Source organism: Dendropsophus ebraccatus, chromosome 10, assembly GCF_027789765.1.
Source record: "Dendropsophus ebraccatus isolate aDenEbr1 chromosome 10, aDenEbr1.pat, whole genome shotgun sequence".
Classification (NCBI taxonomy): Eukaryota; Metazoa; Chordata; class Amphibia; order Anura; family Hylidae; genus Dendropsophus; species Dendropsophus ebraccatus.
In genome coordinates, this window is record NC_091463.1 from 12876171 (window position 1) to 12903848 (window position 27678).

General features: G+C 44.7%; 1 protein-coding gene across 1 annotated transcript; it reads left to right on the forward strand.

Moving 5' to 3' along the window:
• The first annotated feature begins 4728 nt into the window (after positions 1 to 4728).
• Positions 4729 to 27656, forward strand: GDI1 (GDP dissociation inhibitor 1). Its single transcript, XM_069943585.1, has 11 exons — positions 4729 to 4904; positions 11299 to 11406; positions 11561 to 11660; positions 15103 to 15237; positions 16616 to 16814; positions 17726 to 17857; positions 19900 to 19999; positions 20317 to 20488; positions 20604 to 20748; positions 21043 to 21097; positions 25138 to 27656. Exons 1-11 carry the CDS (start codon positions 4860 to 4862, stop codon positions 25288 to 25290), a joined length of 1344 nt encoding a protein of 447 aa, XP_069799686.1. The 5' UTR covers positions 4729 to 4859; the 3' UTR covers positions 25291 to 27656.
• The last annotated feature ends 22 nt before the right edge of the window (positions 27657 to 27678 follow it).

The following is a 27678-nucleotide window of genomic DNA, read 5'->3' on the forward strand; positions in this document are numbered from 1 at the left end:
TGAAAGCCGCTGCCAGACTCCTCTGATGGTGACTACCATAGAGGATATAGGTCTCTCTATAGCAGAGATGGGGAACCTTTGGCCCTCCAGCTGTTGCAAAACTACAATTCCCATCCTGCCTGGGCAGCCGAAGCTAAAGCTTTGGCTGCCCAGGCATGATGGGAATTGTAGTTTTGCAACAGCTGGAGGGCCAAAGGTTTCCCATCCCTGCTCTATAGTCTGGCTGATCATCTGGATTATAGTCCTGAATGAAAAATCTATATTGCCCTCCAGATTCCTGCTTTTATTTCTTATCCTGCCCTGGTGAGATACCAGCTGGAGTCTATTGTTACAGCCGCCATCATTGATCTCCTGCCCCTCTGTGTTTTACGACCTCCCCCATCTTTGTGCTTCTTCTACATCCCATCATCTGGTGCCTGCCTGCCCTGGCCTATGCATGTGCTACACAAAGCCGTCTGTAAGAGTATATTCACATAGTGTTCACCCATATACCTATATTGCTGTACATGGCAGCAGATATACTAGGTGTGAATATATCCTAAAGCTATACTAGCAGGCCCAATGGATTACATCAGGGACCAGCAGAGAGATCTGTACAGTCTATAGAGATGAATGGGGCAGTCGTAGAAACTTCTGCAAGTGATGTCCTGGAAAGAGGATGAGTGGAAATGCCGCCATGATGATGATAGACTGAAACCTGAGCCGCTTCCCATCATTATCCGCCATCTTCCCTTTCAGCAGGTGTCATGTTCCACAATTACAGCATCTGCTGCTTTATGTGAATTGGTAAGCTTTCTCTCCTCCAGAAATAAGGAGAACGTTCTAGATCTCAGAACTATGGAAGTATAAAATCTTACACCGAGTGCGTTGATTCCAGCAGCAGGAGCCGCCTCCTGGACTATAAGCCGTAGTAAGGTTATAAAGAGTCGGGAGGTGACCCCCTCCTGACATCATAGAGTCTCAGTATAATGATGTGTAGTGTGCTGTGGTTTCTGGCATTGATCAGAGTGATGAGGGCATAGGGGCTTAAAGGGGAACACCAAGGACTAAGGAAACCACGTGTAGTTTGGGCCCTACGGATTTCATTAAAGGGACATTAAAAGGGTTCTCCAACCTTCGAAACACTTGGCTCCTGTCTTTCAGAAACAGCGTCACCCTTGTCCTCAGTTTGGGTGGGGTTTTGTAGCTCAGTTCCATTTAAGTGAATGGAACTGCATTGCAGTACCACACACAACCTGAGGACTGAGGTGGCGCTATTTTTGCACGAAAGTAGCTTTTTTTTTTTTTTTTTTCAACTCCTGGATAACCCCTTTAATACTAAGTGGGGGCAGTTTTAAGGATTGGTTCAATGGGCATTAATAATGCGTGAAGGTACTATAGGGGATCCATGACTGAGCGTGGGGCACTAAGTTGTCATCAATACTGGGAGTATTCTATTTTTTGTATAGGGGAATTAAGGTGGGCACAATTACTGTGAGGAGGCACTAGTCCCATGTAGGGCGCAGAGGTGGACACTACTATAGGACACTAATGAGTCACCGTGGAGGACACTATTACCATGTGGTGCATTGAGGTGGCTGCCAAATTCAGTAGAGACTTTTTGGGGCAGAAGCCATCATGGTGGACCGGACCACGTAGAGAAGGTGCCCCCGTAGTGGCTGGATATAACTGCACTGTAATCACATATCAGGTCTATAGCTAGCCAAATTGTTGCTATGTGATCACGGTATGAAAGCTGTATGGTGGTGTTATTAGTTTTATTTAGAGTATGTGATCAGTATAGAGCAGTATACTATGGGGAGGAGTAACTATAATAAGGTAAGTGTATTTTTTTCAGGGTAATCGATCAGTATGGAGCAGTATACTATGAGGACAGGGATAACTATATGAGGGGCTTATGAGAAGATGGTTTTATTGAGGGTATATGGTCAATATAGGGCAGTATACTATAGAGGGAGTAACTATGGGGACTCATAATAAGGTGAGTGTATTTTATTCAGCTATATGATCAGTATAGGGCTGTATACTATGAGGGGGGATAACTATGTGATCAGTACAGGGCAGTATACTATGGGGGATAACTATGTTGGGGCTTATAATAAGGTGAGTGTATTTTATTCAGCTATATGATCAGTATAGGGCTGTACACTATGAGGGGGGTTAACTATATGGGGGCTTACGAGAAGGTGAGTGTGTTTTATTGATGGTATATGGTGAGTATATGAGAGCTTATGAGGTGAGTGTATTTTACTCACAGTATATATGATCTGTATTGGGCGGTATACTATGGGGGGTTACCTATATGGCTTATAATTCTATTCAGAGTATATATGATCAGTATGGGGCAGTATACTATGAGGGGATAGCTATATGGCTTATTATTATATTCACAGTATATATGATCAGTATGGGGCTGTATATACTATGAGGGAATAGCTATATGGCTTATAATTCTATTCACAGTATATATGATCAGTATGGAGCTGTATATACTATGAGAGGAGTGGTAAATATATGGGGAGCTTATGAGAAGGTGATGGGGGGATAATTCTATTCAGAGTATATATGATCAGTATGGGGCAGTATACTATGAGGGGATATCTATATGGCTTATTATTATATTCACAGTATATATGATCAGTATGGGGCGGTATACTATGAGGATATAGCTATATGACTTATAATTCTATTCACAGTATATATGATCAGTATGGGGCTGTATATATTATGAGGATATAGCTATTTGGCTTATTATTCTATTCACAGTATATATGATCAGTATGGGGCAGTATACACTATGAGGGGATAGCTATATGGCTTATTATTCTATTCACTGTATATATGATCAGTATAGGGCAGTATATATTATGAGGGGATAGCTATATGGCTTATAATTCTATTCACAGTATATATGATCAGTATGGGGCAGTATATACTATGAGGGGATAGCTATATGGCTTATTATTATATTCACAGTATATATGATCAGTATGGGACAGTATATATATTATGAGAGGATAGCTATATGGCTTATAATTCTATTCACAGTATATATGATCAGTATGGGGAGGTATACTATGAGGATATAGCTATATGGGTTATTATTCTATTCACAGTATATATGATCAGTATGGGGCAGTATATACTATGAGGGGATAGCTATATGGCTTATTATTATATTCACAGTATATATGATCAGTATGGGACAGTATATATTATGAGAGGATAGCTATATGGCTTATAATTCTATTCACAGTATATATGATCAGTATGGAGCTGTATATACTATGAGAGGAGTGGTAAATATATGGGGAGCTTATGAGAAGGTGATGGGGGGATAATTCTATTCAGAGTATATATGATCAGTATGGGGCAGTATACTATGAGGGGATATCTATATGGCTTATTATTATATTCACAGTATATATGATCAGTATGGGGCGGTATACTATGAGGATATAGCTATATGACTTATAATTCTATTCACAGTATATATGATCAGTATGGGGCTGTATATATTATGAGGATATAGCTATTTGGCTTATTATTCTATTCACAGTATATATGATCAGTATGGGGCAGTATACACTATGAGGGGATAGCTATATGGCTTATTATTCTATTCACTGTATATATGATCAGTATAGGGCAGTATATACTATGAGGGGATAGCTATATGGCTTATTATTATATTCACAGTATATATGATCAGTATGGGACAGTATATATATTATGAGAGGATAGCTATATGGCTTATAATTCTATTCACAGTATATATGATCAGTATGGGGAGGTATACTATGAGGATATAGCTATATGGGTTATTATTCTATTCACAGTATATATGATCAGTATGGGGCAGTATATACTATGAGGGGATAGCTATATGGCTTATTATTATATTCACAGTATATATGATCAGTATGGGACAGTATATATTATGAGAGGATAGCTATATGGCTTATTATTCTATTCACAGTATATATGATCAGTATGGGGCGGTACACTATGAGGATATAGCTATATGACTTATAATTCTATTCACAGTATATATGATCAGTATGGGACAGTATATATTATGAGAGGATAGCTATATGGCTTATAATTCTATTCACAGTATATATGATCAGTATGGGGCAGTATATACTATGAGGATATAGCTATATGGCTTATTATTCTATTCACAGTATATATGATCAGTATGGGGAGGTATACTATGAGGATATAGCTATATGGGTTATTATTCTATTCACAGTATATATGATCAGTATGGGACAGTATATATTATGAGGGGATAGCTATATGGCTTATTATTCTATTCACAGTATATATGATCATTATATACTATGAGAGGCGTGGACAATATGGGGGGCTTATGAGGAGTTGGGTGTATTTTATCCAGGGTATATATACTCCATTATGGAGCTGTATACTCCTCTCTCTGAGGTATTAGGCCACATTATATAAGATTAGAGCAGGACGGCAACATGACACACAGCATCCATCCCCACAGCAGATGATGCAGGCGCGCACTGATCTGGAGCCGCATCACCAAGGTCATCCACCCTGTCCATCCTCACATGACAGGCTCCACTCCCCCTCAAATAATATCCCCGAAACAGACCCCCGAGCTGCCTTAGGTGCCCACGCCACTCTCCATCCCCTCACTCGTCCCTCCTCTCCCCGCCACGCCTGATAGTCCTGGCTCCGGCGCTGCGCGCAGGGACTACTTTGCCGTCGCGGAGGCGCACAGGGCGGTGCTGCCTTGCAGCCATCTTTGGTCCATCTCATTTCGGAGCTGCAGCTTTGCTGAGTTGTGTTGGGCGGAGAGGAGGCTGCGGACCCCGGGCACCTGCACCATGGATGAGGAATACGATGTCATCGTCCTGGGCACCGGCCTGACAGTGAGTATGCCCGGGGGTGCCCGCTGATGTGGCAGCCTCTTCTCATTGTCATTCTCTGCCATAGCGGCTTGTACCATGTAGTGCGACCCCCGGGCACTGCCCCCTGCACTGTAGCATGCTTTGCATTAGCTATGCCCATGACTATGCCATGCATTAGAGATGATGGAGCCTTGCCAGGCAGCCATTGCAGTCTATGGAGGGCTTCTGCATCATTGTACCTGTGTTGCATCCATTGTCATTGAGCCCTGTGGCCTGTAGTGATGCTGGTGCTGAGCTCTCTCCTTGGTGCTGAACAGGTTAAATGCCACCTAAGCAGCACCCACCCTGATATGGTGGCACCCTGAGAGGTGTGATGGCAGGGGCTGGCACATGGAGGGGGTGAGGAGCAGGTGGCAGCAGGGGTGATGGTGCGGGGGGCCGGTGCCGGCTGTGGTGGTTGGGTGGCGCTGCCCGGGTGGGTGACGGCAGAGACGAGGGCTCACGTTTGGGGCGACCCTGCCCCTCGCCCAGCACTCTCACTGATGGCTTCAGGTTTCTCTGTCAGGGAGGATTTCACATCCTGGAATTCCAGCTGTACATCAATCCATGCAAATCTGCCTGACACATTGTTACTCAGCAACCTGACCGAGGCACGACTGCCTGGAATCACACAGACATGGCCATTGTCACTATGGAGAATCACACAGACATGGCCATGGTCACTATGGAGAATCACACAGACATGGCCATGGTCACTATGGAGAATCACACAGACATGGCCATGGTCACTATGGAGAATCACACAGACATGGCCATGGTCACTATGGAGAATCACACAGACATGGCCATGGTCACTATGGAGAATCACACAGACATGGCCATGGTCACTATGGAGAATCACACAGACATGGCCATGGTCACTATGGAGAATCACACAGACATGGCCATGGTCACTATGGAGAATCACACAGACATGGCCATGGTCACTATGGAGAATCACACAGACATGGCCATGGTCACTATGGAGAATCACACAGACATGGCCATGGTCACTATGGAGAATCACACAGACATGGCCATGGTCACTATGGAGAATCACACAGACATGGCCATGGTCACTATGGAGAATCACACAGACATGGCCATGGTCACTATGGAGAATCACACAGACATGGCGATCACTATGGAGAATCACACAGACATGGCAATTACTATGGAAAATCACACAGACATGGTGATCACTATGGAGAATGACACAGACATGGCGATCACTATAGAGAATCACACAGACATGGCCTTCACTATGGAGAATCACACAGACATGTCGATCACTATGGAGAATCACACAGACATGGCGATCACTATGGAGAATCACACAGACATGGCCTTCACTATGGAGAATCACACAGACATGGCGATCACTATAGAGAATCACACAGACATGGCCATGGTCACTATGGAGAATCACACAGACATGGCCATGGTCACTATGGAGAATCACACAGACATGGCCATGGTCACTATGGAGAATCACACAGACATGGCGATCACTATAGAGAATCACACAGACATGGCCATGGTCACTATGGAGAATCACACAGACATGGTCACTATGGAGAATCACACAGACATGGCGATTACTATGGAAAATCACACAGACATGGCGATCACTATGGAGAATCACACAGACATTGCGATCACTATGGAGAATCACACAGACATGGCCTTCACTATGGAGAATCACACAGACATGGCCTTCACTATAGAAAATCACACAGACATGGCGATCACTATAGAGAATCACACAGACATGGCCATGGTCACTATGGAGAATCACACAGACATGGCCATGGTCACTATGGAGAATCACACAGACATGGCGATTACTATGGAAAATCACACAGACATGGCGATCACTATGGAGAATCACACAGACATGGCGATCACTATGGAGAATCACACAGACATGGCCTTCACTATGGAGAATCACACAGACATGGCCATGGTCACTATGGAGAGTCACACAGACAATGGCGATCACTATGGAGAATCACACAGACATGGCGATTACTATGGAAAATCACACAGACATGGCGATCACTATGGAGAATCACACAGACATGGCCTTCACTATGGAGAATCACACAGACATGGCCATGGTCACTATGGAGAATCACACAGACTTGGCGATCACTATGGAGAATCACACAGACATGGCCTTCACTATGGAGAATCACACAGACATGGCCATGGTCACTATGGAGAATCACACAGACATGGCCATGGTCACTATGGAGAATCACACAGACATGGCCATGGTCACTATGGAGAATCACACAGACATGGCCATGGTCACTATGGAGAATCACACAGACATGGCGATCACTATGGAGAATCACACAGACATGGCCTTCACTATGGAGAATCACACAGACATGGCCATGGTCACTATGGAGAGTCACACAGACATGGCGATCACTATGGAGAATCACACAGACATGGCGATTACTATGGAAAATCACACAGACATGGCGATCACTATGGAGAATCACACAGACATGGCGATCACTATGGAGAATCACACAGACATGGCCTTCACTATGGAGAATCACACAGACATGGCCATGGTCACTATGGAGAATCACACAGACATGGCGATCACTATGGAGAATCACACAGACATGGCGATCACTATAGAGAATCACACAGACATGGCCATGGTCACTATGGAGAATCACACAGACATGGCCATGGTCACTATGGAGAATCACACAGACATGGCCATGGTCACTATGGAGAATCACACAGACATGGCCATGGTCACTATGGAGAATCACACAGACATGGCGATCACTATGGAGAATCACACAGACATGGCCATGGTCACTATGGAGAATCACACAGACATGGCCATGGTCACTATGGAGAATCACACAGACATGGCCATGGTCACTATGGAGAATGACACAGACATGGCGATCACTATAGAGAATCACACAGACATGGCGATCACTATGGAGAATCACACAGACATGGCCTTCACTATAGAGAATCACACAGACATGGCGATCACTATGGAGAATCACACAGACATGGCGATCACTATGGAGAATCACACAGACATGGCCTTCACTATGGAGAATCACACAGACATGGCGATCACTATAGAGAATCACACAGACATGGCCATGGTCACTATGGAGAATCACACAGACATGGCCATGGTCACTATGGAGAGTCACACAGACATGGCCATGGTCACTATGGAGAGTCACACAGACATGGCGATCACTATGGAGAATCACACAGACATGGCCATGGTCACGATGGAGAATCACACAGACATGGTGATCACTATGGAGAATCACACAGACATGGCCATGGTCACTATGGAGAATCACACAGACATGGTGATCACTATGGAGAATCACACAGACATGGCGATCACTATGGAGAATCACACAGACATGGTCACTATGGAGAATCACATAGACATGGCCTTCACTATGGAGAATCACACAGACATGGTGTTCACTATGGAGAATCACACAGACATGGTGATCACTATGTAGAATCACACAGACATGGCCATGGTCACTATGGAGAATCACATAGACATGGCCTTCACTATGGAGAATCACACAGACATGGCCATGGTCACTATGGAGAATCACATAGACATGGTGTTCACTATGGAGAATTACACAGACATGGTGATCACTATGGAGAATCACACAGACATGACATTCACTATGGAGAATCACACAGACATGGCCATGGTCACTATGGAGAATCACACAGACATGGCCTTCACTATAGAGAATCACACAGACATGGCGTTCACTATAGAGAATCACACAGACATGGCGTTCACTATAGAGAATCAGACATGGAGTTTACTGTGTAGAATCACACAGACATGGAGTTTACTGTGTAGAATCACACAGACATGGAGTTTACTGTGTAGAATCACACAGACATGGCGTTCACTATAGAGAATTACACAGACATGACGTTAACAGTGGAGAATCACACAGACGTGGTGGATTATGATTATCACGATGGAGAATCACAGACATGGTGTTCACTATGGAGAATCACACAGACATGACATTCACTATAGAAAATGACATAGACATAGCATTCAACTATAGAGAATCACATAGACATGGCGTTCACTATAGAGAATCACACAGACATGACGTTCACTATAGAGAATCACACAGGGACATATCTCTATGAAGAATCACACAGACATGGCGTTCACTATAGAGAATCACACAGACATGGCGTTCACTATAGAGAATCACACAGACATGGCATTCACTATAGAGAATCACACAGACATGGCATTCACTATAGAGAATCACACAGGGACATATCTCTCTCTATGAAGAATCACACTATAGAGAATTACCACCAAACAGACATAGACACAGGCTTCGTAAATGTCCCCCTATCGGTGCGTTCACACGTACAGGATCCGCAGCAGATTTGATATCAATGTAACTAAATAACTGAACACAGAATTAAATCTGCGCCATCAAATCTGCTGCAGATCCTGTACGTGTGAACGCACCGATAGGGGGACATTTACGAAGCCTGTGTCTTTGGCATATGTGAGGCAGAAGGTGCAGATTTGCCCCTTCTCACTGACGTACGCCTGCCGCATCCCCCGTTCACCAGATTGGCTCGCAGACGTAAATCATGGCAGAAATCAGGTGTATCTTTTTCGGTTGCGGCAAGGTGGGCATGGAAAATCCCACCTAATTTACCATGATTTACACCTGCATGGAGACCTAAATCATGGCAGAAGTCTACAACTGCTCTGGAACAACCAATCACGGCTAACGTTACATTTCACCAGAGCTCAGTAAAATGTGAAAGCTGAGCTGTGATTGGCTGAAACAGAAAAACAGAGAGGGTTCGTCCTGAGAATGATAACTCTTAGGGTCCATTAAGGGCCCTATTCCACGGGCCGTGCAACAATTAAAACAGCGCTCGTTTACTGGGCCTATGCCACGGCCCCGATGATCGTGAAACAAGGGCTGCAGGGACATCGTTACCGATGTCCTTACAGCCCTTCTTTCATACACTACCTGTCCGCACTGCAGGTCTTCTTCTCCCGTTCCTGCGCGGCAGCATCGGCTTCGGAGTGGGGCTGTCTGAACTGACAGACCGCTCAGCCAATCACTGGCGGCGGAGTTTCCGGCCGGTGATTGGCTGAGCGGTCTGTAAGTTCAGACAGCCCCGCTCCGAAGCCGATGCTGCCGCACGGGTCCGGGAGAAAACCTGTAGGCCCGGACTGGTAATGTATGGTTCTGCTGAAATCGTCGCCGCCGGGCACCGCTATTGAACCGTAGTGATGCGCTGGTGGCGAATGACGATTTTAGGTCTGAACCTAAATGAACGATCAGCCGATGACACGATCATCGGCTGATCGTTCTCTCTATTCCACCGAGCGAAAATTGGACGAATGGGGCCGATTCGGCCGATTATCGCTCCTGTGGAATAGGGCCCTTACACAGAAAGATTATCTGCCAAAGATTTGAAGCCAAAGCCAGAAACAGACTACAAACAGAGATCAGGTCATAAAGGAAAGCCTTGGATTTCTCCTCTTTTCAAAGGATTTCCTGGCTTTGGCTTCAAATCTATGGCAGATAATCTTTTCTGTGTAAATGGACCCTTAGCCATTGTGTTCACCTTCGAGAATCACTCAGTGACATAATGTTCACTATAAAGAATCACAAAGTAAGATGATGTTCTGTATTAGTGATGAACGAACATCAGGAAAATGTCTGTTTTTGGCTGCGTGGCGCCTTAGAAATCGGCATCCATTTTCTCCAGACACCGGGACTTGAATAGTAAGCGTTTGTGTTCGGCCACGTGGCCAAACACGGACATTTTTCCGATGTTTTTTCATCAGTATTCACTATAGAGAATCGCACAGTTACATGTTGTGCGCTAGAGAATGCTTCTTTACTACGTGATTCTCTATAGTGAACACATTGTTGCGTGATTCTCTATAGTGAACATAATGTAACTGTGTGATTATGCTTCAGAAATGGTGCCCTGCCCCAAGTTAAGGGCTTGTCCTATAGGAGTGTCGCAGGTTCACTTATCGAAGGGGGGGGGGCAACTTCTTATGTCTTCTCCTGAAACAAAGGGTGGCTGTCACTGATGAGGATGACTATGATGATGCACATAGGTTATTATCGGTACGGCTATATCCTAACTGTACACATCTGGTAGGGTACTTAGTTGGCCAAGACCCATAGTACACATCACATCTAGTCAGTGTGTCAGGTCTCCTTACATCCCCTCTATATCACTCAGCCGTGTTGCTCTGTGTATTCAGGTCGGTTCTTATTCATTCAATCCTTTTTTAATCTATTGCTTGTCTTCCGTTTTCCAGGAGTGCATTTTGTCCGGGATCATGTCTGTGAATGGAAAGAAAGTTCTACACATGGACAGGAACCCCTACTATGGCGGAGAGAGTTCCTCTATCACTCCACTGGAAGAGGTACGTTCCTGGTACCATGTCTTGGGGTACAGTAGTGTCCACACCTCATTGTATTTTGTATGATTCAGCTCCTTACTCCTCTGTTGTACGGAGTGATAGGTAACCTGTACATGTGTCAGGGTGCATCTTAACCCATTCTCTGTTATATCTTCAGCTCTACAAAAGGTTTGAGATCCCGGATGGTCCTCCTGAGAGCATGGGGAGGGGACGTGACTGGAACGTGGATCTGATCCCCAAATTTCTTATGGCTAATGGTGAGTGTTCACTGGTGTCATAGTGTTATAAGGGGTCCTACTTCTGCACACTCTGCTTTTCTCATGGTCAGTGCCAGCTGTGTAGTCATCATGTACAAACATGGGTTGTATAGAGGAGCTTCAACAGGGGAGACATTCTCAGAGGTAAGGAGCCCTGCTTCCTCTAGAGAAAGTGCTGAACCTCCAATACAGTACACTGCAATATCAATGTATTGCAGTGTATTGTACTAGATGGGACTGTATGTAGTGTTAGCGTGGCAGATCTGGGGGCCATTAGGAGACCCATTGCTGCCATGTTAATCAATCGACAGTCCTGATCATGTTATCACTGGTGGTTAAATGACAAAGGTTCGCCTCCTAGCTCAGTTCTAGATGCCACAGTTGCTATTGACCACAGCATCCAAGTAGTCAAAGGCCCTGGTTTGGTCTCCAAGCCAGTGAAAATGGGTGTCAGCTGTAATATCTGGCTTCTGGTGTGGGTTCTTCTTCACACTTCTCCCCCCGACATGTATTTCAGGTGTCATACAGGCATTAAAGGGATATTCTGAAATTGGGAAAAAAAAATTGGCTGCAACAGCGCCATATCTGTCCACAGGTTGTATGTGGTATTGCAGCTCAACCCTATTGACTTGATGGGATTCACCTGCAATACCAGACATGGTCTGTGAACAGCAAAGGAAGCAGTTATAGCTTTATAATTGTGAGACCTCAAATCTATTCACACCTTTAGGACTGGGCTTTTTTATACACAAGGCAGCACAGTCACCATAGTGTGCAAATGGTTACATGTTTATTGTGGTGGTGCTGACCTCGAGTTGTGAAACAAGGTGGAGAAATCCTGTAGATTGTATGATTTCCCCATTGAAAAACAGGAAGCGAATGGTAGAGCAAGAAGAGGAAATCCCGAGAGTGCAGCCTTGTGTTTCCGCTCTGCCGAGCTGTACACAGGGATCTCCTCACATGTGTGCAGTCAGGGTGGAGAGCACTTATAAAGATCAGGTGTCTTGTACTGGTTAACCCATGGCGGGGGAGGGGTCTGGGACACTTAGGGTCCATTTACACATAAAGATTATCTGACAGATTATCTGCCAAAGATTTGAAGCCAAAGCCAGGAATGGATTTTAAAGGGGAGAAATCTCAGGTTTTCCTTTATGACCTGATCTCTGTTTATAGTCTGTTCCTGGTTTTGGCTTCAAATCTTTGACAGATAATCTGTCAGATAATCTTTCTGTGTAAATGGACCCTAAGGTCCATTTACACAGAAAGATTATCTGACAGATTATCTGCCAAAGATTTGAAGCTAAAGCCAGGAATGGATTTGAAAAGAGTAGAAATCTCAGGCTTTCCTTTATGACCTGTTCCCTGTTTATAGTCTGTTTCTGGCTTTGGCTTCAAATCTTTGGCAGATAATCTGTCAGATAATCTTTCTGTGTAAATGGACCCATACACGAGGCAATTATTGGCCCGATCGTACAATTAACGATTTCGAAGTAACAATTTTTTTTAATAACGATCAGCGTTTAGATGGAACGATATATTGTACAGAAAATTCGTTTTGCGATCGTGTAAGCCTATCTCACACATAGGTAAAAAAAAAGTGAACGACTGTTTACACGGAACGATCGGCGAATTTTTTTGCGAACAACGATTTAAGAACATGTTAAAAGATCAAAATGAACGGATTTATCGATCGTTCGCCGTGTTTACATGCACAATTATCGTTCGAATTTGATTGTTATTGCGAAAATTCGCCCGATAATCGCTCCGTGTAAACTTAGCATTACCTGTCTATATACCTTCAATACCTTTACATGGTGCCCAGACTCACATCACTGCTGGCTGCAGAATGAACTCTGTCTTCTTTATACGCCCAGATCTGATGAATAAGCTTGTGCCTCTTAGATTTTTTTATAAGGTTCTTGTATGTAGATTCATAGAAGCAAAGAGTTTTCTGTGCATGGTCCAGCTGCTTCCTCCTTATAATTGAGTCTGAGAGAGTGGCATCCTCTCCCTGTCCTGGAATTAGTATGGAAAGGAAATGAATGAGAAAACAGCATAGTTTTGTAGTAGAGAGAGAGAAAAAATATCATTTCAATAAACATATTTAGGAGAAGTCCGGGGTCAGTCTTTTTTTCTTAAAAAAAGGAAGAGCTGGGAAGGAGGTGGTTGAACATAACAACATGTACCTACCTATTTAGCTCCGGCGCAGGGGTCGGCTGTCCTCTGCTCTGGCTGAACGGGCCTGACACATCATAGACTGGGTCCCCGCTCAGACCAAACGAGGGACCGGGAACAGAGGACAGCGGAATGGCCGGTCTTTGAAAACATCATCCCGGACAATACTGCAGTACCGGCCAGATGATCTTTCGGGCTGCAGAGTTCTGATGCCGGCGCATCCGTCCGTGTCCACATCAGAACTCCCCACTGCACACAATGGAGCGTGCGGTCGGAGCTGCTCGCTCTTTTGTGTGAATTGACAGGGTTTTTTCTGTGGCCGCTATTCAGTGAATGTCAGTTTTCTACCACGCCGCTAGGGATCCCGGCTGGAGTGTATACTAAGGGCCACATTAATCATCCGGCGGACGGATGATTTTTGGCGGAAAGTGCCGATTTGCGTATTATTTTATACGCAAATGGCCGATTTGCGAATAAAATAATCGCAAATCGGCACTTTCCGCCGAGTACGCCAGGGGGCGGAAAGTAGGCGGGAAGTGGGCGGAACGGAGGGCGCGGACTCAGAGTCCGCGCGATTTATCATCCGTTCCGCCCAAATGTACGCCGAAAACCTACTCCAGTCCTCAGCTGGCGTAGGTTTTCGGCGGTGCGCACCGGCGCGCACAGGATTTATGTACAGGCAGTCCGCCTCTACATAAATCCCTGTACCGCCGGAGCTGCGGGGGCATTTTTAAGTCCGGCGTAAAAAACGCCGGACTTAATAAATGCCTCCCTAAGTGTATAGACTCCGTCCGGGATTCCCTGAGGCTGCGGCACTACGTAAGTGCCGCAGGAATCACAACCGTTGTAACAACGGCCGTGATTTCCGCAGCAGTTACGTAGTGTGAACATAGCCTAAACCATAAAAATAATAACATTTCCAATGTAGAAGCTAAAAGAATCATCATCTACTCTCCCCACACAGTGATACAACCAATACCTAGTGCGTGCAAACCCATCATCATCCACTCCTCCTCGCAGCCCTAGTCATCACACAGCCCGTTTGTTTGCTCACACTAGTATGTCAACACTACAGAACTGGTGTAACATGTACAGAGCAGGTGGAGCAGCTGTCTGTTCGGTACATAATATGAGGCATAGAACATCTGTGTTACAGCAAAGACCCCCCCACACACACCTGGATTCATGGGGGGAGAAGATGGAGTTTGATCTCTCCGCAGCAGGGTACTGCAGCAGTACTAACCCTGTTCTTTCTGGGTTTTTGCAGGCCAGCTGGTGAAGATGCTGCTGTACACCGAGGTCACTCGCTACCTGGACTTCAAAGTTGTTGAAGGAAGTTTTGTGTACAAAGGAGGGAAGATATACAAAGTCCCATCAACCGAGACTGAGGCCCTGGCCTCCAGTAAGTGACAGTCAGCGCACACAACTAGGGCGGGGGATAGGATGCATTACGCAGCACTTTGGATGGTATAGTCACATGAGCTCTGTCTCTTATAAGTATCTGTCCTGTATGTCACTGTCCTATCCTGTAAGGAGCCTTGCAGAATCATTAGCGATTATTAGCTCAGTCATGCTTTAAGGCTCTTTAAAGGGGTATTCCACTCAAACATAACTTTGGTGAGATTAACTATTGCTTCCATACTTGTTATTATCTATTCAGTCTCCTTCCCCAGTTCTCAGCTGCAGCTTTCTGCTGAAGACACAAAAATCTGTGTGTGAACTTTTCTCTCTGTCTCTCCCTTTTCCCCACTCCCTTCTGAGACAGCTGATGTAAACAAGTTCCTGGTTGGCTTTATCTGCAACATTGTAGCTTCTTTGTAATGCTGGGAGGATTAGTCACAGTGAGTTCATCAGCAACTTGACCTCAGATTAACCCTCCCAGCATTACAAGAAAGCTGCAATGTTGCAGGGACTTGTTTACATCAGCTCAAAAGGGAGGGGGGAGAAGGGGGAGACAGGGAGAAAAGTTAACACAAAGATGTTTGTGTCTTCAGCAGAAAGCAGCAGCTCGGAACTGGGGGAAGGAGACTGAATGGATAATAAGTATGGAAGGAATTGTTAGTCTCACCATGTACAGCAACATATGAAAAGTTGTGTTTGTGTGAAATACCCTTTTAATGGATCAGACATTAACTTATAGCAGCATTGTCCAACCTATGGATACCCAGCTGTTCTAAAATTACAACTGTGGCTGTCAGGGCATGATGGGAGTTGCAGCTGGCAAACCATGGGTATAGGTACACCCGTAGTGGGAAACCTGCAACCCTCTAGTTGTTGCTAAACTACAGTTCCCATCATGCCCCAGACACCTAAAGTTTGGGCTGTTCAGGCATGATGGGAATCATAGCTGGAGGGCTACAAATTCCCCACCACTGAGGTACACCAACTTACAGGATAGCTACCTATTGGTGGCATTAGACAGGCAGAGCTAATTTGCATACTTATTTCCCATGGAGCATTGCCTCCATACCACAGCTGGATCTCCTCAAGGAAAAACCCAATTTATCCTACTTTCAAAAGAAGGTCTCCTTACTCTATGACATACTACGTACAGCCTTAGGGTACAAACACACACACCGTATACGCAGCAAATCTGCAGCAGATTTGTTGGTACAGATTTGATGCTGGGTTCAGTTATTTAGATCTAATCTGCTGCGTATTTGTTGCGTATCGCAGCAGTAAATACGCTACGTATACGGTGTGTGTGTTTATACCCTTACAGTGTCACAGTATTGCCGATTCGGTGTACATTCTACCTTCAGTCTCTCTCTTTTTTTTAGATCTTATGGGGATGTTTGAGAAACGCCGATTTCGCAAGTTTTTGGTCTTTGTAGCCAACTTTGATGAGAACGACTCAAAGACATTCGAAGGGGTGGACCCAAAAAACACCACCATGCGAGATGTGTACAAGAAATTTGACTTAGGGCAGGACGTCATCGATTTCACAGGGCACGCCCTGGCGCTATATAGAACTGATGAGTATGTATACAAGATGGTGTTTATTCTTGAATGCATTACAGAGATGAGTGACAGCGGGGAAGTGAAGCGCAACACTGCACTCATCTCCCTGCTGATCAGCTGCTGAGGCCCTGACTTATCAAAACTTTAGACATGTACCATGTTTGTTTATTAGGACGGGTTCCCTTTAAAGCGACTCTGTATCCACAATCTGACCCCCCAAACCACTTGTACCTTCGGATAGCTGCCTTTAATCCAAGATCTGTCCTGCGGTCCGTTTGGCAGGTGATGCAGTTATTGTCCTAAAAACAACTTTTAAACCTACAACCCCATGCCCTACGGGAGTATCTGTGCCCTAACTTTGCACCACCCCTCTGTCCCTCCTCCCCACCCTCTTCATCATTAGGAATGCCACTGGAACATTCTCTCCATGCTGAACATTGCACAGGTCCTTAACGATCCAGCCCGTGTGCCCGGCTGCCACAGGTGGGGAATAGTAGGCAATCTGCCTGGAGCATTCCTAATGATGAGGAGGGCGGGGAGGAGAGGTTGTGCCAGCCTAATGCATACACAATGTAGGCCACTCCCGTAGGGCACGGGGCTGCCAGTTTAAAAGTTAATTTTTAGCACAATAACTGCATCACCCGCCAAATGGACCGCAGGACAGATCTTGGATTCAAAGCAGCTATCTGAAGGTACAAGTGGTTTGGGGGGGTCAGATTGTGGGTACAGAGTCGCTTTAAGCTTTATTAAGGCATCCTACAGATGTCTGTTGTGTGATCCATGTAACTATAAGGAGCATTGTACTGCCTATCATAGTATGGGTTCAGAGCTCACCTAGAGACATTTCAGAAATGAAGTGTATTATTTGTTGTCTTTCTATGGCCATGATTTCCTTTGAATAATCTATTTTCTGCTTTACTTCCTTTTAGTTATTTAGATCAACCATGTCTGGAAACCATCAATCGTATCAAGCTGTACAGTGAGTCCCTGGCAAGATACGGAAAGAGCCCATATCTGTACCCACTCTATGGCCTGGGGGAGCTGCCTCAAGGATTTGCCAGGTTAGAGAATCCAATTTTCTTATTATTCCTTTAAAGGAGAAGTCCCACGAAAATAAAAGTAAAAGAATCACAGGCAGTGGGCTGCGGGAACATAGTAAAAGAATACTTACCTGTCTCTGTGCCCCCGCAGCGCCACTCACTGCTCTTGGACAGCCACAGGATGTTACTTTTAACCGCCTTCCTAATATGTTATTGCACCTGCTGCTGCAACGTCACTGTCCTGCTGATGGATTGCCCGCTCAGCCAGTCAGTGATTGCAGCAGTGTCCTATCCCAGTCACTGATTGGCTGAGTGGGCAGTCCATCAGCAGGGTCCATGACGTTATAGCAGCAGGGGGCTGACAGCTGTAAGAGATTGGTAAGGTAGCACTACAGGGGGCACAAGGATGGGTAAGCATACTTTCCTTATTATGTTCCCCCCTGTCATGGGAATTCTCTTTTAAAGGGGTACTCCAGCAAAAAAATGTTTTCTTTAAAATCAGCTGGTGTCAGAAGGTTTTATAGATTTATAATGTACTTGTATTTAAAAAATCTCAAGTCATACAGTATCTATCAGCTGCTGTATAGGTGGCAGAAGAGAGCACTGTTTAAGACTGAAAGAAATAAAAGTTTAAAAGTATTAGTGTTTTGATTGGTTGGATTCTGGGTTTTTTCTTCCAAACTCACTACCAGAGGAAGGCTCCATAGACTATAGAATCCATCTTCTGCAGTCTGCAGAAAGAAAGGGAGAGAAGCACACAGCTCGGTGCATTTTTCAGCTTGTTCAGAGGGATTTGAACACTCAGACCCCGAATGATCAGAACTTTCGATTTATCACTGTGTTTTTTCAAATGATTGTAGCACTTTACGTCCATGTTCCCACATAGTAAGACACCGGCCGTTCCATGACCCGACCAGGATTACCTTTACTTCCGCTGAATTAGGATGCAGGCGCACCTGCATCTGAATTCCCCGCTGCACACAATGGAGCATAGAGACAGAGCCGCACGCTCCATTGTGTGCACTGACAGATTTTCTGCGGCCACTCTTCAATGAATAGCGGCCGCAGAAAACTGACATGTCAGTTTCTTGTGGCACCGCTAGGAATCCCGGACGGAGTGTGTATACACTCCAACCGGGATTCCATAGAGGGCAGAACTACGTAAGTTACGAAGTTATCGTGGCCGTTGTTGCTGATTAAGAGGGTACTCGGGGCTACGTCTATTTTCCGTGTATGGCCGGGGAGGGGGTGGATATAGAGGCCGCCGGTCACTTACATACCCAGTTGTAGCGCCTGGTCCCGGATCGCGCTGCCCCATTCTTCCGTCCTGCACCCGCTTCCTGGTCTGAGCTGCGGCTTGAGATGTGACATCTTAAGGCAGCTCAGCCATTCAGCGGTCGTAGCGGAGTCCCGCCTCGGCCACTGAATCACTGAGCCGCCTTCAGACGTCACGTCTCAAGCCGCAGCTCAGACCAGGAAGCGGTTGCAGGACTGGAGAACAGTGCAGGGCGAACCGGGACCAGGCGCTACAACTGGGGAGGTAAGTGACTGGCGGCCTCTATATCCTCTATATCTAGACATAGCCCGGAGTACCCCTTTAATACGTAATCTACGTAGTGTGAACATAGCCTAACAATGCAATGATGAGGAAGAATGGAGGATTAGACGTCTTTGGAGGACATCACATTAGAGAAGCTCTGTACTAGTTAGACATCTCTGTAAAAACTTTGTCTACAGTCGGAGATGTAGATTCTAGTAAAGGAAGGATTGCAGGCAGGTGGGCTGTTTTGAGTATCATTTAGTGCAGTGGTATAACATAGGCATAAAGGGGTCAAAGGCTGGATCACACAAGGGGGAGGAGAGGTGCAGCAATAAGGGCATAGCATGGGGGTCTTGTATCTGCACACCCCATGGATAAGTGAAGCATCTACGTAGAGTTGGTGAGTGCAGAATACATTTCTTATGTACCATGGACTGGCTCTGTATCAGAATTCATTCATCCTTATTATCATTGTGAATTCTGTATGTGAATAAAGCTAATGTAACTCTCTTCCTCCATACAGGCTCAGTGCTATCTATGGCGGGACGTACATGTTAAACAAGAGCGTGGATGAAATTGTGATGGAAAAAGGAAAAGTTGTTGGAGTCAAGTCAGAGGGAGAGGTGAGTTCTTAAGTAGTGAACTGTGAGTAACCAGACATATATAAGATGTGTCCTCATATCCTCTTGTCTAAATAACTGCTCAAATTCAAAGAGGTAAGGGTAGCAATGTAAGGGTAGCATGGTAGGTCACTCAAGTTCCTGGGTTTGATAGTAACTAGGGGAACATCTACATGGAGTTTGTCCCTTATTTTCCCTCTGATAACCCCAGAATTCACTCATATCCGTGCTCTGTGTCTGGGACTGCAGCTTGTTTTGAATCAGGATGCCAATGCACGCGTGCACTTATACACTTTATGTGCTTTATGTTTGCTTTTTAGGTGGCACGCTGCAAACAGCTGATTTGTGACCCTAGCTATGTTTCCGACCGAGTGCGTAAGGCCGGTCAGGTGATCCGCGTCATCTGCATCCTGAGCCATCCCATCAAGAACACCAATGATGCCAACTCTTGCCAAATTATCATTCCACAGAACCAGGTCAACAGGAAATCAGGTAAGCTGGAATAAGAATGTGGATGTTATGTAACGTGCCATCTGTTCTGTGCATGGAAGAGTCTGGGGATGTCAGAGGGTATTACATTGTTGTCATTGATCTTAATCCTGTACAGATATCTACGTCTGCATGATTTCATATGCACACAACGTGGCCGCACAAGGAAAGTACATCGCTATTGTCAGCACCACAGTGGAGACGAATGAGCCCGAGAAGGAGATTGATCCGGCATTGGAGCTCTTGGAGCCCATAGATCAGAAGTAAGGAACACACTATGCTCTCATTTATAGGGATACTAAATGAACACAGGAGCGGATTGTATATTAGATGTAATGGAGTCCTGTGTGTATCCCAAGTAATGTCAACTATATGATAGGCGGTAATTGTGATTTCAGTCAATGGGCGGCATAGGAAAAGCTGTAGAGGAACAGCTAGCCAAAATAATGTGTCTGCCCTCATGCGGAAGGAAATGTGACCGACCTCGGTGTGCTGTGTAGGTTCTAATGATGCATTTGTTGTTGTCATTTGATCACACTGACATCTTCTCATTTCAGGTTTGTCGCTATCAGCGATTTGTATGAACCAACCGAAGATGGTGCAGAAAGTCAAGTAAGTGCCTCCGCCTGCAAAAACATGTTGAATCATCCCTCCTCCTGTAGACTAACAATTCTGCCCAATATTTACTTATTATTTTCTCAGTCTTCTTCCCCTAGTTCCTGGCCTGCTGCTTTTTGCTGACACAGATAACACACAGAAAACTTTGAAAACTGTGTGATCTTTTCTCTCTGTCTCCCCACCCCCGGCCATTTGTTTCTGCACTCTGCAATTCTGGTAGGGTTAATCACAGTGCAGTCACCTGCAACTTGGCCTCAGATTAACCCTCCCAGCATCATAGAGTGCAGAGACAGCTGGCCAGAGACATCTCAGAAGGAAGGTGGGGGTGGGGAGACAGAGAGAACAGCTAACACACAGGTTTCTGTGTCTTCAGCAGAAAACAGCAGCTCAAAACTGTGGGAAGGAGACTGAAAAGATATTAAGTATGGAACAAATTGTCCTGGAGTGTGGGTGATTCAGCATGTATTTTACCCGAAGGGAATACCCCTTGACCCTTGTTTCACACGTAGTAATAGTGCGGCCGTATGTACGGATGTAATAGTGCGCCCGTATATTTGAGGGTTCGTGTGTATGCTGTGAAGTATAGGATATGCGGCTGCACAGTGCACACTATGTATGAATCTACGGCCCTATCGTAAACGGACCCGTAAAAAATGAACAAGACCATTATTTGCGGCTGAATATGCGGCCGAGGATTGACAGGCGGCCCGTACGGAGTACTTCAAAAATAGCCGGGAATGATGCCGAATGCCGATGCCTCTAATAGTTACTATATTAAATTAATCAAAGACATTTTATTTGTAATCAAGACACTTTCGTTGATCAATAATTTATTTCTAACGAATCCATCATTTTGCAATTAAATATACTGTTAAAAAAAATAGATATATAAATAAATGTATATTTATCTATATATTTATTTTTTGACATTATATTTAATTGCACAATGATGGATTCGTTAGAATTAAATTATTGACAAACGAAACTGAATTTATTTCCAAGAAAATGTGTTTTATTCATTAAATATTAATTAGTACAGGAAGCACTATAAGCCGGTAATTCATATTCCCGGTAATAGAGCTTTCTGTACTAATCATCACTTTACTTTAATGAAAACATCAAATGTTTCTTCTAATTATGTTATCACAATAACATTATTAGAAGAAACATTTAGAATTATATGTGCGCTCAGCTGATTGGCTGTTCGGCTGAGCGCACATATAATGAGCCGGTCCGCAGTACAGTCACTTCATTGTGCTGCGGACCAGCGAAGAGGACACATCGGGGTGAGTATAGAGCTCTCCGCACCCCCTCCCCAGCACTGCACCCCTCCCAGCAAGGAAGGGGGGGTCAGTTAACCCCTTCCTTGCTGGGATGGGTGCAGTCTGACATCAGTCTGGCCCCCCGGGGGTTAAGGGGGATGCAGTACATCCTCCCTTAACCCCTTGGGGGTCAGACTGTAAGCAGCGATCTGTAAAGATGCTGCATACTGTAAGGAGCACAACACCGCTCACAATGATGGGTGTTGTGCTCCTGTTTGTGTGTTTTGTGTGTTTCTCCCTTTTTGTTTTTCAGATATCGGTATCCTGGGGATTACGTCGGATTCCATGGACTACGTCGATGACCAGCGGTTGTTCTTTGAATTTTTTTTTAATAAAATGGTCAATGAGGGTTGTGGGGGTGTTTTTATTTGAATAAAAAAATTTGTAAACTTGTGTCTTGTCTTTATTTCTTTACTTTATAGACTTAGTAGTGGAAGCCGTCTAATAGACGGAATCCATTACTAAGTTGGGGCCTAGTGTTAGCCGGTATAAAATGGCTAACACTAACCCCCCATTATTACCCCAGTACCCAATGCCACCAGGGGTACTGGGAAGAGCCGGGTGCCAGTGGTCCCGGAGCGTCAATATTGGCGCTCCTGGACCGGGCGGCAGCAGGCTGGTAAGATTTAGGCTGGGGAGGGCCTAAACCAATGGCTCTTCCCACCCTGGTGTTACCAGGCTGCTGTCGTTTGGTTTTTAACCCGGCTGGTTATAAAAATAGGGGGGACCCTATGCGTTTTTTTTTAAATAAATAAATAATTAAAAAAAAACGCATAGGGTCCCCCCTATTTTTATAACCAGCCGGGTTAAAAACCAAACGACAGCAGCCTGGTAACACCAGGGTGGGAAGAGCCATTGGTTTAGGCCCTCCCCAGCCTAAATCTTACCAGCCTGCTGCCGCCCGGTCCAGGAGCGCCAATATTGACGCTCCGGGACCACTGGCACCCGGCTCTTCCCAGTACCCCTGGTGGCATTGGGTACTGGGGTAATAATGGGGGGTTAGTGTTAGCCATTTTATACCGGCTAACACTAGGCCCCAACTTAGTAATGGATTCCGTCTATTAGACGGCTTCCACTACTAAGTCTATAAAGTAAAGAAATAAAGACAAGACACAAGTTTACAAATTTTTTTATTCAAATAAAAACACCCCCACAACCCTCATTGACCATTTTATTAAAAAAAATTCAAAGAACAACCGCTGGTCATCGACGTAGTCCATGGAATCCGACGTAATCCCCAGGATACCGATATCTGAAAAACAAAAAGGGAGAAACACACAAAACACACAAACAGGAGCACAACACCCATCATTGTGAGCGGTGTTGTGCTCCTTACAGTATGCAGCATCTTTACAGATCGCTGCTTACAGTCTGACCCCCAAGGGGTTAAGGGAGGATGTACTGCATCCCCCTTAACCCCCGGGGGGCCAGACTGATGTCAGACTGCACCCATCCCAGCAAGGAAGGGGTTAAGTGACCCCCCTTCCTTGCTGGGAGGGGTGCAGTGCTGGGGAGGGGGTGGGGAGAGCTCTATACTCACCCCGATGTTGTCTCTTCACTGGTCCGCAGCACAATGAAGTCACTGTACTGCGGACCGGCTCATTATATGTGCGCTGAGCCTATCAGCCAATCAGCTGAGCGCACATATAATTCTAAATGTTTCTTCTAATAATGTTATTGTCATAACATAATTAGAAGAAACATTTGATGTTTTCATTAATGTAAAGTGATGATTAGTACAGAATGCTCTATTGCCGGCATATGAATTACCGGCTTATAGTGCTTCCTGTACTAATTAATATTTAATTAATAAAACACATTTTCGTTTAAATAAATACAGTTTCTTTGTTCAATAATTTAATTCTAACGAATCCATCATTGTGCAATTAAATATACTGTCAAAAAATAAATATATATATAAATATACATTTATTTATATATATATTTATTTTGACAGTATATTTAATTGCAAAATGATGGAATCGTTTACATTTAATTATTGAACAATAAAAGGGACTTTATTAGACAGAAAATGTGTTTTATTAATTCAATATATTAACCATGAGAGACATCGGCTATAGTGCAGAGGATCGCAAACCCCGGTAATAGCGAGTCATGTAAACTGTGTTCCCTGCTTTCCCAGATGCATCCAGAGGTGTTTCCATCACTTTCTTAACATTTTATTTGTTATTTTTAGTTGAACCAGATTTCCAAGTAAATGACCGTATGTTTTGAGCCGCATGTCTATTTTTTCCCACGGCCGTAGTTTCACCCGCACATTTACAGCCGCATAAAAAATACAGCCGCACAGTTACAGCGTGTGAAACCAGCCTTAAGAGGTAATATTTTTGCAGCCTTTTTATATGCCCGGGAATCGGTTTAAAAATAATAGGTGCCTGTGGCGCTGCTGGTATCTTACCAATCCTATTGGTGCAGCAGTGTCACTGATTGCCTGGGCAAGCCTGCAACGTCAAGGACCCAGAAACAGTCAAACAGCGGGATAGGTCGGTAAGATACCGGCAGTGGCACAGGAGCCAGGGAGGTAAGTGCACTTTGCAATTGTCAAACGACCCATTCACAGGCATATATTAAAAAGGCTTCCGTCCGCAGTTCCCCTTTGCTCACATCACATGACCTAGTTGTGTCATGTAGCCTGCGAGGCGTCCTTACTCTATGCCACATATCATCAGCGTCCTCTTCTCTCCACTACAGGTTTTCTGCTCACGTTCTTATGACGCCACCACGCACTTTGAGACAACGTGCAACGACATCAAAGACATCTACAAGAGAATGACTGGAACAGACTTTGATTTCGAGAACATGAAGCGCAAGCAGAATGACGTTTACGGGGAAGAAGACCAGTGAATGGGGGAGACGTCGGATCGGGGGTGGGTGGGGTTAGCAGTAAGGTACAACTGATAAACAACTAGGGTTTTATGTAAAGGAGGGGCAGTCAGAAGGTATAGACAAGCATGTTGGGGGAGTCATGTCTTGATAAAGCTGGAAATGGAGGAGGCATGGTGAGGGGTAGGCTGCGGGAACAAATAGCTAAAGCTTCCATTTTCCCTTTTTTTGTCCTCATGATTCCAGGTTAACTTTTTAAGTCTTGGGATAACACTGTGGTGGAGCTTCAACCTACAAAGTGCCGTGGGGTCCAATATCAGCTACAAATACGGCCATATAGTCCTTGTCGAAACGTTTACATTGCTAGTGCATTTCTGCCTGAACATTCCCTCGCAGTCTCACATCCCGAGCAAAAGAGTATGGTGCCTGACCATTTACTGGTCCCGTATGTCAATTACTCTGACCACTTTGACTGCAAAACCCACCACGAGTATCACAGTGGTGGACATGAGCTTACAGTCTTCTAGCTAGGATCGGGTGCACTATTTCACCTTAAATATATCTTAGGTTGATTGTAGGATATATACAGAATTCTCGGGGATATAAAGTAGTATTTTTGAGCTCCTCCCAGTCACCCTCAGCCCTACTGCCAGGATGCAATTCCTAACAAAAATACTGCAAAGGTGGACTAACACATCTTGTAGCGTGCCTTCAGGAGAGACTCCTACAGAACATTTGGTAGCGTAGTACGTACATAGAGCTCCTTGGTCCATCCTTGGGATGGACCATTTACTAGGCGGAGTCCTGTAGCAAAATTAGTCATTGGTTTTTTGCAATTGTACATTCCAGAGCCCATGTTTGAGCATTCCTCTATAAAATAAGCTTCAGAGCATCATCTAGCCGCCCGTATGGGTGGACCAGATCCAGTGACGCAGGTACAAAGGTTTTCATATCAAGCTAATCCACATGCACAAGTTGTAGATGTCGGAATCCGTCACCGCTCCTTCGTAGCTTCGTTGTCCTCCATCTCGAGTGTTTCTCTAACAAGTGGCTTAAAAAGTTACACTAAATTTATTATCTTTCTAATTCCTAATTTATTTAACTTATTAGCGAAGGGGTCACGAGCCACGTGGATTTAGCAGAGAGCAAAGGAGTTTTGTGGGGATATACACTAAAATAGAAAAAAAAATAGTAAAAGAGAGAGCAGACGGCGTGATTGCTTATAGCAGCCACAGAATGGGTTGCTATGGACACCTTGTTGCTTTTTTTGTTCATAGCAACCAAATGGAAATTTCAGGCTGGTTGCCATGGACACAAAGGCCCTGGTGTAAATAAAAGGTGCACTAATGTTTCTGTCATTTTGGGAAAGAAGAATTCAGCCCCCAGTCGTGATATTGCTTCCCGTGTACTAGAGGCAACTAAAACCCTACACTACACAATACTACACTAAAATATCCGAGGAGACCGTGATTGTGACTTTTTTTTTGTTTCATATGTATTTCCTGTCGCTACTAAGGGCAATTCAGAGAATCGGTCCATTCAAACCGTGGGCCATTTGCTGGTAGGTGAACATCAGCAAGATGGGATCGATCTTTCTGGAGACTGTAGCAACCAGTCAGATGTCCACTTGAGACAAAAAATTTGGTTGCTATTGACAACCACAGTCAGATATCACCTTAAAGTGTAGACTGGTTGCTGTGGAGTGTTCTCGGCATAGCTTCCAAGCATCCCCGACGATCGTCCATGTTTGCAATCCTCTGAATTTTACATAATCGAATACTTGATAATCAGTTATGGAAACATATGGGGTAGATGGTAAGAATAAGTCTAAGAAGAGCCTTCAGTATGGATCTCCTGTCTCATGGTGGTCATCGTAGACTACGGACCTTGTCCCACCGGGGTTTTCAGTATAAACTGTGTCACTTATATTGTGTTCACTGTAGAGTTTGGATCATGTCCCTTGTGGCGGTCGACATAGATTTTGGATCTTGTCCCTTTTTGGTGTAGAGTACGCACCTTGTCTCCTGTGGTGGTCACAGTAGAATATGGTTCTCGTCGCTGGTGGTGGTCACAATACAATATGGATCCTGTGTCTGGTGGTGGCCACTATATCATAGCTCCTCTTGTGTGTGGTGTGGTGGCCGCCATGTAGACTACGGTTCCTTCTCGTGTGGTGGGCTTCTTCCGGATACAGCTTACTCCACTCTGCTGTCTGTACTATTTCATTTGAACCATTGGTTCACTTTTTAATCTCTATTTATCGGCTTCTTTGCATTGTCCGCCCTCCCCCCAACCTATAAAATACAGATCTTCTTACTAGTAGATATTATTAATTTACTGTGTTTGACATAAACAATATCAATTAAAAATGTTGTGGAAATTCTGCATTTTGTGTTTTGCTTTTTGGTT

Excerpts from the sequence above, each read along its gene's own strand:
- GDI1 (XM_069943585.1), top strand. The coding sequence starts at position 4,860 with ATGGATGAGGAATACGATGTCATCGTCCTGGGCACCGGCCTGACA. Across the intron at positions 11,407-11,560 it reads CTATCACTCCACTGGAAGAG|CTCTACAAAAGGTTTGAGAT; the intron begins GTACGTTCCTGG and ends TTATATCTTCAG. Across the intron at positions 20,489-20,603 it reads CCAGGTCAACAGGAAATCAG|ATATCTACGTCTGCATGATT; the intron begins GTAAGCTGGAAT and ends AATCCTGTACAG.